Source organism: Corvus kubaryi, unplaced genomic scaffold (genome assembly GCF_017639235.1).
Source record: "Corvus kubaryi isolate FWS band 111438036 unplaced genomic scaffold, C.kubaryi_AGA036_p1.0 37302, whole genome shotgun sequence".
In the NCBI taxonomy this organism is placed as follows: domain Eukaryota; kingdom Metazoa; phylum Chordata; class Aves; order Passeriformes; family Corvidae; genus Corvus; species Corvus kubaryi.
In genome coordinates, this window is record NW_024581095.1 from 5,495,749 (window position 1) to 5,507,370 (window position 11,622).

Consider the following 11,622-nt stretch of genomic DNA (forward strand, 5'->3'; position numbering starts at 1 on the left):
CTCACCACAGTTTTGCCCATCTTCCATGTCTGAGGTTAAAAGGGCAATGTGGTGGAACAGACACAGGCCCTTCTGTCAGAATAATGGTCCTGGACAGGTGAAAGGTGTCAGCATCTCCTTCAGACCCTCCCTGACCTGTACAGTCAAGCATTGTCCATCCCATGATTGTTCAGCAGCCTCAACTCTTTTGTTGCAAACAGTCACATTTTTTCAAGTGTTCAAGATGCTGCAGTTTTCTCTCATTTCCAGGGGCAATTCACCATCACTCCTAGCATGAGCTCTAGTGTCTGATTCCAGAAATAGATCCTTTCTTAAGCTTGTGTACAAATGATGATTCCAATTTCCACTTTGTAAAAGCAGAAAGTTGTGGAAAACTGCTACAGAATCATGGGAAATAGGAACTCCCTCCAGATGGAAGATAAGATTAACTAGACAGTCCTTAACTGCACTCAGCCTTGGCTGGCATTTACCTGATGTGTTCTTAGAGACCCCCAAAGTCATAGGTTTTACACATTTCCACATGTAAAATACTCCAGTGTCTATGCAGGTGGATCAATTTGCATTCCTCCCATTTACTTCTATTTCCTACCACCCATGGATAGGGAGCACACACATCCCTTTCTTTTTTTATAACCATCTTTTATGGCTTTTGAACATGGTCTTTTTATGGTCCCTTCTCTTCAGGCAATGCTATTTCTTCGATCTTTCCTTGCCATTATTCTGGAGCTTTGAACACTTTTCCATCTTTAACAGCACATAAATAACATGAAAAACCTTGTTTGCTACAGTAAAGTCAAGGGACTCCGCATATGGCCACTTAAGACCATTAGGAGAACTTAGGAATTGCCCTCCTCTGCAGACCACTTCCAAAATGAAGGCAGTTAGTAAGTTAAGAAGGTAACACAGAATTAAGAATCCATTTCAGGTGAGGCAATTCTGGAGAACCTAAAAGGAACACACCTCAATCTGTCTGTTCCTGTGGGAATGGTAAGGCTTCAGCCTCCTGCTGTGCCTTCAAACAGCAGCAGTTCTATGATGTTCACACCTCTCCTTGGGACCCAACCTGCGTCCAAGCAGGAAATCTGTGGCTAGAGCCACTGCACAGAGAGTGACAGGAGATGTGCAATGTGCAATCTGTTTGTGCAAGTAAAGGATCCTTTCCCCTACATGTGGGCATCTACTTTATTCTGACTATTTATTGAAAAATAAAAGCTCAAAGACAAGCAGTCAATAAGCAGTGTAAGAAACATTTCAGGACTTTCCTCTGTGCATTATGTCATGGTAATTGCAGTGAAGTCTGTTAAATGCTGCCCAAGATGACCAAACAAAGGATGAAACAGCATCTTGAGTTGCAAATTAGACTCCCCTTTTAATCAGTGTTAAATACACACTTGAATCTTCTGAAGAGAAAACATTTTAACCTGAAGAATACCTTACAGGTATAATCACCCATTCAAGACATCCTCCCTTTCAGGGACATGCTTTTTTTTTTTTTCCCATCAGTCTTTTCATCTACACAGTCAAAAATTGACAGATTATAATTTTCTGAGAGCATCTCTTCTTTCACTCTTAAACATTTATCACATCTGAGAAACTCGCAGGCTTACTGCGTGTTATTACACTGCGAAGTTCAGGACAACAGAGTTATGAACATGGAAACCACAAGGACATTCTCTTTTTTTTTCCATCCTAAGAAAAAAGTACCAAAAAATTCTACCTGAGAAATTATCCCCTATGATGTTGTGGTTACTTTAGCAAGTGAATCGTGTTAGCAGGAATTTACATCTCTCTCTTCTTAACCAGGCAGAGCTAACAAAGTTACCATGCAACTCCAAGAGCCAGCCTGACAAGTTGTTGCCAGAAGCTGAATAATTTACTCCAGTATTTCAGTGGCAGGAGAAACTGAAACTGACAGGACTGGCAGGATTGCTGCTGCAAATTTCATGAACAGTTGGTATTTGTACACATTTCTCCTTTTCCATAGAGAGAAGACTCTGTTCTGTGAAACAGAAAACTATGAATAACCCCCATTTCTACCTACTTGCAGGAAAGCAGGGATAGCTGTAATTTTCTAAAAATCAGTCAAACCTTTTACAGGGAGAACACGAGAACTGGGACATTAAACCAGACTTTTATTTTTTTTCATGGGGAAGCCATCCCAGCAGCATGCACCTTCACATTCTTAGAGAAGAAAAGAGCAAATTGAAAAATGTCCAGTGTGGATAGTTTCTCCTTCCATTCATTTAGTGTTACACCATTACCAGAATACCTCCTAGATGTAAAGCAGGTGGTCCCATGGCTCCTGTGCAACAGAAACATTCCACTCCCCAGAGCAACCCCTTGCACATGGTAGGGATGTATCAGTCCCAAATCAAGCACATCTGAGGTACTCGTAACTCTGGTGTTTTGAAGTTAAACAGTCACACAATCTCCGTTGAAAAAAGAGGAACTTCTCTGAGATTCTCCCATCCTAACCTTCTCTCAAGCTTGAGAATTGAACAGTCTGAAGGTTTTGATGATCCCAGGAATGTCGAAGCCACCTGGTCACTGTTTACATTTAAACAGTCAACTGCCCGTAAGTCCACTGCAGTCCTCTCTACTCCCTTTGTGCAGCAGCTTTCCTTTCAGCTTCCCTTCCCTCAGTTGCTTTTCATCTTCTCCTTTAACCACCTGGAAAAAGCACGATGAAGTTGAAGAAAATACCTGTTAAGCAAAGGCAGGTAAATGTCTCCTTAGGAAACACACAAGGCGTTACAAAGGGAACAGATGTCAATGCCTTTGGGCACTGGGAAATCACAAAGTGACAGTTCTGGTGACAGACTCTGTCAGCAGCTAGGGGTCAGTAGATTTGGATGACATCATCCCACTCATCAACAGGCCAGACTCCATTGTCCTGCACGTTGGAGGGTGAACTCTTCCAGTCCCACATCTTCACCGGCACCTTCCACTCTGGGCCGTAGTTGGCCTCCACATACTGCAGGGTTTCACAGGGCACATGGACCTTGAGCTCCACAAATTCAGTCCAGCACAGAGTAAACTTGGGAAAGAGATACCTGTGCCAGAACAAAAGGGCATGGTCACTGGCAGAAGGCTAGAATGCATCTCTAAGTTCAAGGAGAAAGCAAGCAGCTGCAGAGAGTGGCCACGTTACATTTATACTGTTTTTTCTCCTACACAGTGGACAAGGGTGTTATCAACAGTAACGGGTGAACATTTGCCTCGTGTGCTTAGGAAGGAGCATTTCTAATTCTTTTGTTGCTTGTGCACATATCATTCTGCCACCTATAGGTTAGACCCTGCCAGTTCCAAACGGGATTTAACAGTGACCCTTTATAGAAAGGTGTCAAGAGGGTGATACATGCTTACAGCAGTGGCAGTTCACAGGTAAATTTCGCAGCTTCACCAGAATGACATCCTATAGAAGTATCAGAGTTGAGGTGCTAAACAACACCAAAGTCTACCTACTATTCCTGCAGAGGATCACTCCCACTTCTGAAGTTCTGAAGACTTCCACACACAAAAAAAAAGTCATCCTAAAATTCCTTTTCACAGGTTAAAATGAAACCATAAGCGCTTTGTCCTTTTGTAAAAGGTTTGTGCATTTGTATGATGAACTAGAACTGCCCCCGTGTTCTTGCAAGCATGAAGTGAATTTTATTTCTCAGGTCTGAGCAAACAATATGAGAAATAAAATAATTTTGCTTTATGCCTTAAGTGGAGGGAAAGAACAAAGTGATCACGCATTTTTTGTATATATATCCAGAGACTACTGATTAAACTAAATTCTTACACAAAGTCCTCTCTGTTAAAAACCTACAGAATTAACTCACTTTAAGGATTAAAGCAAACAGCGTGGATTTGATTCCCAGACTCAGTTTTTGTAGATACCCATTTTCTGCTGGAGAATGCAACTGTCCAGTATTAATTTTGCAAACAAGAAGCCTCAACTGTTGCAACTCCAAGACAATATCAGGAGGACTCATATGCTTGTGTCAGGAATGCTGAGGAAGTGTTTGTGCACATGGAAATAAATGTAAACCACACAGCCAGACTGTGAGGGTTAGACACCAGCTCTCCAAGGAAACAGAGGCTAAAAATAACTCTGAGAAATATTTTAGGGACTCTATGAGAAATGCTTTAGTTCTCCACCCTTTTAGATGTATAGAAAGTACGCCTGTGCAAATACTTAACTTCCTGAAGAAAACATCTTTTACCTTTCAGTTTTAATCTTAGAAGAGAACTCCTACCCTTCTCCCTGACGATCTAGTAGCAATCAACATCTCTACTACATAATCAGCTGGTGAGATTTCTTTTAAATTGCTAGAGTGGATTTAGAACTCAGCATGACCAATCACTTCTCTTCTGACTGACCTCCTCACTTTTGCCTCCCTCCAAAATTCTAATAGGGCTGAAGACTGAGCAAAACTGAGGGTCATTCTGGTGTTGCACATATTCAGATTAATCACGCCAAATGCTCTCACATCTCACAGTAACAAAAGCTGGATCTCTTTTCTACTTTCTGAGGATGTGTTTGGCATTACTTGGGTAAGGATTCTGAACAGCTACGTTCTGTCCTGGCTCAGGGCTTTTATGGTGGTAAACAAGCAGTTTTTCCTGCTCCTTTTCTGTATGCATCAAACTAAGAAACACCAGCTCAGAAAAAGAGGCTTGGCTTCCTTATGATGGTATGCCTAAGCAAAGTTATTATCTGATTCTCATTGAACTAGAAAGCCACGTTTGGTACTTTTAAAAAGCTACCACCAAAAATAAGTACGAAGCTACAAGAAAAGGAGAGAGTTTTGTGAAAGCTGGAGTTCCAAAAGAGCTGTAATATCCAATGATACAGAAGCTGGAGTTCAGCACATGGTCACATTTACCCCCTAATCTCATGTCTTGGACAAGTCATTACCAAAGGAACAGGGGAAAAACATCTCTCAAGTATCCAAGGTTTGATGCTACAGTGGAATTTTGAAGGAGCATGTCAACTCCATTGGCATGGAAACAGCAACGGCAATTTAGATGCAACAGAAGCACAAAGAAAAGGAAAGGAATTTATTGGTCAGATTGCTTTTCAGAAAGCATCACACAAGAAAACTGGAACTGCTGCTGTATTCTAAAAAAAAAAAAAACTCTGCTACACAGCACATTTTCTGTGGGGATATTCCAAGAGCTCTTCCTTTAGTCCATTTCTAAATGTGTCTTTTGAATCTGGTTATCAAAGTATCTTTCCCAGTCTTTATTTATCACTTCAGAACAAAGATAATGAAGACAAGGATTTGGACATTATCTCCAACTGGATGACAGTGCTCACTAAATTCTCATTAGCTATATATGAACAAATACATTTCAAGCAAAATATGAAAGATAATGAAATCCTATAGAAGCCAACAAGGTTTTCAACTAGTCTGCAGCTATCTCCTTCTGAGTGAAGTTGGGTGATGGAAATAAATCTAATTGTCAAAACGTATATTCAGTTTGCTGAGTCGATTAGGAAGCTTGTTTGCTGATTTAATACTGAAAGGGGTAAAACAAGAAACATGGGATCCTATTCAAAATTCCATTTCCAGAACATGAAGAGTAAGGTCTGCAGGAATCATCTGCTTTGCTGTCACAACACTGCGGCCAACCCAATATTCCAAATTGCTACCTCAAAATCCCAACTTGTGAGTTTTACTGTGCAAGAAGAGTTGAGGCTTTTTGCCATAATATTTCTTCATCAAGACAGAAGGATTAATCTTCTACTGCAAAATTAGGTTTTGCAATAAATACTGTTTTAAAGACTTTTTCTCATCTTGGGTGTTTATGTAACTGGGAGCCTGTCACAGTCAGATAAGATCTGCCTGATAGATGATACACCAGCCCTGCTCTTGATTTCACAAGAGATCTGCCATTTACTCTCTAGTAAGGCACAGGACTGTTCTCTCTCTGCTTCACTGGTCTCAGAGTGCAGAATCTCCACTGATTCCCCTCTGACATCCACATTTCCACAAAGAGCACAGACTTTGCTAGGCAACAGCACACAAAATGCCATCAGTGAAAACTAGCCTGTTCAATTTCTTTCCTATTAGTAGTACAAATCAGCTCTTACTTAAATTTCTTGCCCGACTTGGCCTGAGTTCCTCCATTCCATATGTGGTCATCCTCTTCATAGAAGAAAAAAATATCAAGTTTCACATCATCTTCTCCCTGAAAGGAGAGTTCCAAGCTGTCTTCCACCTGGAAGACAAAAATACACACTGTATCTAACAGAAAAATACAAAGCAATTTGTCAGCAGAAAACAAAATTTATTTTCATGAGATATACACGGTGACTTCTAACTGAAGAAAACACACTAATTCTGCGTTATTTTTAAACTTTTTAAACACTTCTGCAACTGAACTCAAAGTTACAAACCTACAGAAAGACACACGGAGTAAAATGTTCATTATCTATGTACCTTGCCAAATTTGTGCTTCAGTGGCAACCCAGCTTTCTGGAAGGCTGGAATGATATCTGCTTTGTAGTCCCTTATAAAGATTCCCAAATCCACATCTTTGCTGTGAGGAATGACATTGCACTGTCTATACCAGCCTGTGGGGGAAAAAATAAACCAGAAAAATCCCAAAGTACTTAATTCAGGAACATGAATTCAACAGAACCAAAGCAACACAAAAATGAACTGTCCTAAGATCACCAGGCAGAAGTCTTTGGCTGAGGCCATAAACAAGACTTCTGCCTTTCTTTAGTATGGAATGAATCACATCAAAGAAAACAAGTATTACTGCACTTATAGTCATCTCTCTCCTCTCAGAAAGCCAAGAATGCAAGAGAAAAAAAATATAAAATATCTTCAGTTTTCTAATTTAAATGCATTTATATTAAAAAAAAAAAAAATATTCTCTATCTGGGCCCAAAACTAATCAGCAATGAACAGCTACACAGCCACAGCTGTGCTTCTGATTTCCAACTATTGTTTTATACTGCATCCAAAATGTTAATCATCTTTCAGTCACCACTGCAAAGCAGAGAGACAAGAAGTGGGACACCCTTTTGTCTGTTTCATTAAGGCAGCTTTTAGTAACTGCTCATTCAGAAAATTATATTCCCTAGGATTAAATAAATACAAGCCAAATGTGCACACACGAGTTTTCACAAACTGTTTCAATAACAAAGGAATCCTCACCAGTGATAAGACACTACTTCTACCTTCAGCAGAACTGAAAACTTGCATTACCTACTCAAATGCACTATTTTATTAAAAGTTTGTTTTTTAAAGAAAGTAAATAAATGTAAACTGTATTTTAGAAGTCAGTGATAAGCATCAAATTGCATGGGAAGTAAAACAGGGTTAGAGTGTACATGGACAGCAGAAATATGTGCTCATCATTGCGTTTTCCAACTGGCACTTCAGTGAATTCCACGTCACACAAATTAGGGAACTGTTGATTACTTCGCAGCAGTGATGAATACAACACAGGTAATTGCTAACAACACCAAATGCTTCACTGGAAATTTGCCCAGCATCTCCACGGCCCAGATTTCTAAAGAAAAAGCTTTTTTTCAGGAGCAAAAAGGCCTATTTCAGTACAGTTATTACCTTCCAACCCAGTACGTTTGGCCTCTGCTGACATCACAAGCAACGGAGGATGAAGTGTTTAAAGTTTCAGATGACTTTAAAAACGCAACACAACACAAATGTTTTACCGAGACACGTTCCACTGCTCAGCCAGAACTTTACTCCCAAGTTATTCAGTGTCAGGGCAGCCAGATGAAGCAAGGATTTTGCCTTTTTCCTGAATTCCACTGCATCAAGAGAGGCATCATCAGGATACAGCTGCAAGGCAAGAGTAAGGAAGTTACTTGCCGCTTCATTTTTCTCACCATCCTAGGAGAAAAGGATCTTTAAAAATTTATTTAACTAATACCTGTTTTCACATACATAGCCCATTTTCAGAACATGCACTGGAATGACAAGTTAAAATCAAAACTCTGAATCACCAACCTTCCTTTTTTTCCAAATCATCAGAATGCAAATTAACAGTAGACTAGAATAAGAAAATAGGTATTAGACACTGATTCTCAGCACTTGGCAGCAACACGGGTGAGCCCTTGTTCTGCATATGCTGAAGTCAATTCCCGAAGTCCCAAGGGGAACACATGGACAGATTCAGTCCCTGCCAGCACATCAAGGCTTTTCCAACCTCCAGAACTCCATGATCAATTTATTTGGCGCCACCAAGTGACAGAATTGGGTGTTAAGTTTTACGGGAAACTGCCAAGGAGAAGAAACTGTGAGAACACAAAAATCTTCTAGACGCAACTGCAGCAAGGTCTGCTGTCCATGCAAAGCCAAAACCATCACGGAAGCCTGGGCAAACACGACCAGTTCTAACAAAGGAACAACCACGCAGCTTTGTAAAGGATTCCTTTAAGAGCTTTAGGGCAACAAGCAGCCAAAATGAACTTTTCAAAACAGGCGCCAGCTGCCTATCTCAGTGTCAAAGCTCCAGCAAAGTTCAAAAAACATTCATGGGCACATTTTCTCTGCCTGTGGTGATTTCTGCCTGGAGACTGAAGTGGAACATACTTTCCTGTCTTTTGCACATGAAGGGACAACACATGGATGCCCTTGTGACCCTCCTGCTACACAAACAGGGATCTACAGCCTACTAGACTGAACAGGAGTGGTCCTCCCTTTCCCCAGCACCTGAAAGACTGAGGAATGGAGCCTCCAGTGTCCTTTTCGCCCTTCCATGAACTCAGAGATGGCTCAGATTCAGTGGCCTGACTCTAACTCTGCAGTCTTAACTGTGAACTCTTGGTCAGTTTATATCTCGTGCCTTTTTCAAGTTAGGACAAAATGCTCCCCACACTGCAGCAGAGACTGTTCTATCTGCTAAATCAGGTAGCAAAATTCTAAAAATAATTCTCCGAATAAAACATTAGCTTACACAGTCAGAAAAGCAGCTAAATAAGTCACTTTGGAATGTGACCATTTCAAATACGCCAAACGAGGAATATGGAACTGCAGGACATGGCTCAAAAAATGTGAAATGAAACACTACTCAAAACTTTGAAGATTGCCATAAGGAAAGTTTTCAGCCATGAAGATACAGAAGATCTTAGTTTTATTTACATGAGATCCATTTAACAGTAAGGCTGTGTAAGAACTATGGATATGTTGGCTCCCTCTTGGAAAAAAATGTGCTTACAAGTGAAAAAAAAAAAAGGCCATGATCTCCAGGTAAAGTTCTGCTTTCATTACCACTTAGCAAACTCTTTGGAACAGAATCAAGGATTGTATTCAGCTTTGTGCATGTGAACAGTCCCATTCAGGTCAAAAAACACCAGTGAGCTGTTCTTAGGTTTGGGTCAATCAGTGAAAACACACATTTCATCGCAGAGACACCACCTGGTTACCACTAACCTGAAAGAAAGCCCGAGCTTCTCTGTACCTACATTCAAGAAATCTAGAGTGGGACATCTCCTCTAGAAAACTGGACGGATTTTTTGGAATTTGAACTTTTAAGTCATCAATGGAAACAAGCAGAAGTTCTGGCCTGCAAGGAAAGAAAGATAATACATTACCCCATTTAATTCCTTCACAAACCACATGGCACTTTTTCCTTTAACTTGGGTTATAGTCTTAATGCACACTACTGGCAGTGATTCCGCTGTCCAAATACAGCCAAAACCAATTATAAACAAAAAAAGCAACAAGAGCTTCAACAAATTCCCTATACATTTCAAAATTTTGTTTAAAAAGAACTCCTACACCTCCAAACCCCAAGTTAGTCTGTCAGATCATTGATCGCTTTACTGACTCATGACTTGAATTTGTTCAAAGATGTTGTTCAGTGCTTTCTAAAATTCAGCCTGTTTGGTTGTTTGAGATGCACTTAAGAATCAAATTTTACCCTGTACTTTGAGGCTATTTGCTTTTAAAAATTAAAAGCTGTTCAGCCTTCATAACGATTGAAGTGGGATTATTCAACAGCTTACACAGTTTACTTCAAACGTGTAGGCACATATCCCATACAGATTCCACATTTTAAAAGGACGAAAGAACGGGATCAAATTAAGGGAAAAAGTTTAACAGATTTCTTTTGACCTGTGAAACGTCTCAATACTTTCCTCATTTTCTCAGAAACGATGTTCTCAAAGCCTGCACTTTTGGAGTCTGAATCCCACATGAGCTGAATTTTATAACCTGACTTAAGGAAAGAGAATAGTTTTACACACAAAGGAAGTCATTTTCGGGGTGCCACGATGACTTTCTCCTTTTCCCTGTTGTGAACTCACTTTTCGTACGCTCCAGGGTAGCGACCAAAGTGGAGTTTCCGGAAAGGCACAAACTTTCTGTCCATGTGTTTCTTGAGTCTCAGGGGTCCGTGCCAGAGGAAATTGCCACTCCTCTCATAGAAGACCACCAGGTGAATGGCATGGGATGCCAGTTTGAATATGTAGTGCAAGGGAATTTCCACCCCAGACAGGTCATCCATCCCATCCAGGCGGGGGTCCTTGTTTATGATCTTTAGCCACTGGAACCCCATCTTCTCAGCAGTTCTAAAAAGGCCCACCTGAAAATGGGAGAGGCAGGAGGCAGAGCAGGCTAAAGATTAGAGAAACCAAAATTGAATGCTAAATGCTTATTATTAACTCACACCATTCCCCATTTCTACTTTTTAATCAGACTTCAGCACAAATGAATCAAAAATTTCTAAGAGCTTGAAGACCAGCAGCCACAAGCAATTCCAAACACCAATAAAACAACAAATAAAGGTTGTAAGCCATGCATGGATTGGGTTTGTTCCTTGCACCCTACCCTGCATTCTCAAACTATTCTCTGCAATTATTCTTCTACCAAACTTGGTGTTCCTAAGTCCTTAAATACCAACACCACTATACAAAAATGATTACTCCAAAACTTCTTTAGTGGGGCAAATATAAATCTCGCCAAACACTGAACGCTGCATTAGGTAACAGGCTTTCATATTTCCACAAATAAAGAAAATTAAATTCTGACTGATTAAAAAAAAAAACAGAAAACCAGTCAGCATCTGAAGAACCTTTCAATTTCCCCTCTTGAAATGTTTTGTATAAGCATATCAGCTTCTCCTCTGAATCATACAGAAATTATCACTGAGACACAACGCAATGGGGAGATGGATTTATCTCAGTGTGCTGCCACACAACTTTATTTCTCAGTTTCTTGAATTCCTTCACAGCTATGAGCAAAACAACTGCCCGATCAGGTCCCAAGTGACATCCCTCTTCACTCAAGTTCTTCAGTGAAATAGTCACAGACCATTTCAATGTCTTCTGCTTTTTCTAATTTAAAAAAAAAAAAAAAGAAGAAGAAGAAAAAAGGTGTTTATCACTGGTATCTTTAGTCTGTATAAATTAATCTAATAAATATTTCCAGACTACACTTAATTGATGAAATAATTTTGGATTCAATTTTGTCCTTCATCATGCGCTACACCTCTATTTTTAACACACGCATTAAAAAATCTCCTAATACCACAGAGCAGCAGTGATACCAACACCTTGAGTGAAATGGTATTAAGTACAAGGATGTGCTAAAAGAAATGTTGTACTAGTTTGAAAACAAACCAGTGGGAGGCACTAAGTCAGAATAA

General features: G+C 40.1%; 1 protein-coding gene across 1 annotated transcript in view; it reads right to left on the reverse strand.

Annotated features, from left to right (window-relative positions):
- Nucleotides 1-2,112: 2,112 nt before the first annotated feature.
- Nucleotides 2,113-11,622, reverse strand: part of FKTN (fukutin) — a 13,907-nt gene continuing 4,397 nt past the window's right edge. The window contains exons 4-9 of the mRNA XM_042028141.1: nt 10,283-10,560; nt 9,408-9,540; nt 7,685-7,814; nt 6,438-6,571; nt 6,089-6,216; nt 2,113-3,053 (exon numbers count right to left, since the gene is read on the reverse strand). Of these exons, the coding sequence (XP_041884075.1) occupies nt 2,840-3,053; nt 6,089-6,216; nt 6,438-6,571; nt 7,685-7,814; nt 9,408-9,540; nt 10,283-10,560 (1,017 nt within the window). The 3' untranslated portion in view covers nt 2,113-2,839. The remainder of the gene's footprint in view (nt 3,054-6,088; nt 6,217-6,437; nt 6,572-7,684; nt 7,815-9,407; nt 9,541-10,282; nt 10,561-11,622) is intronic.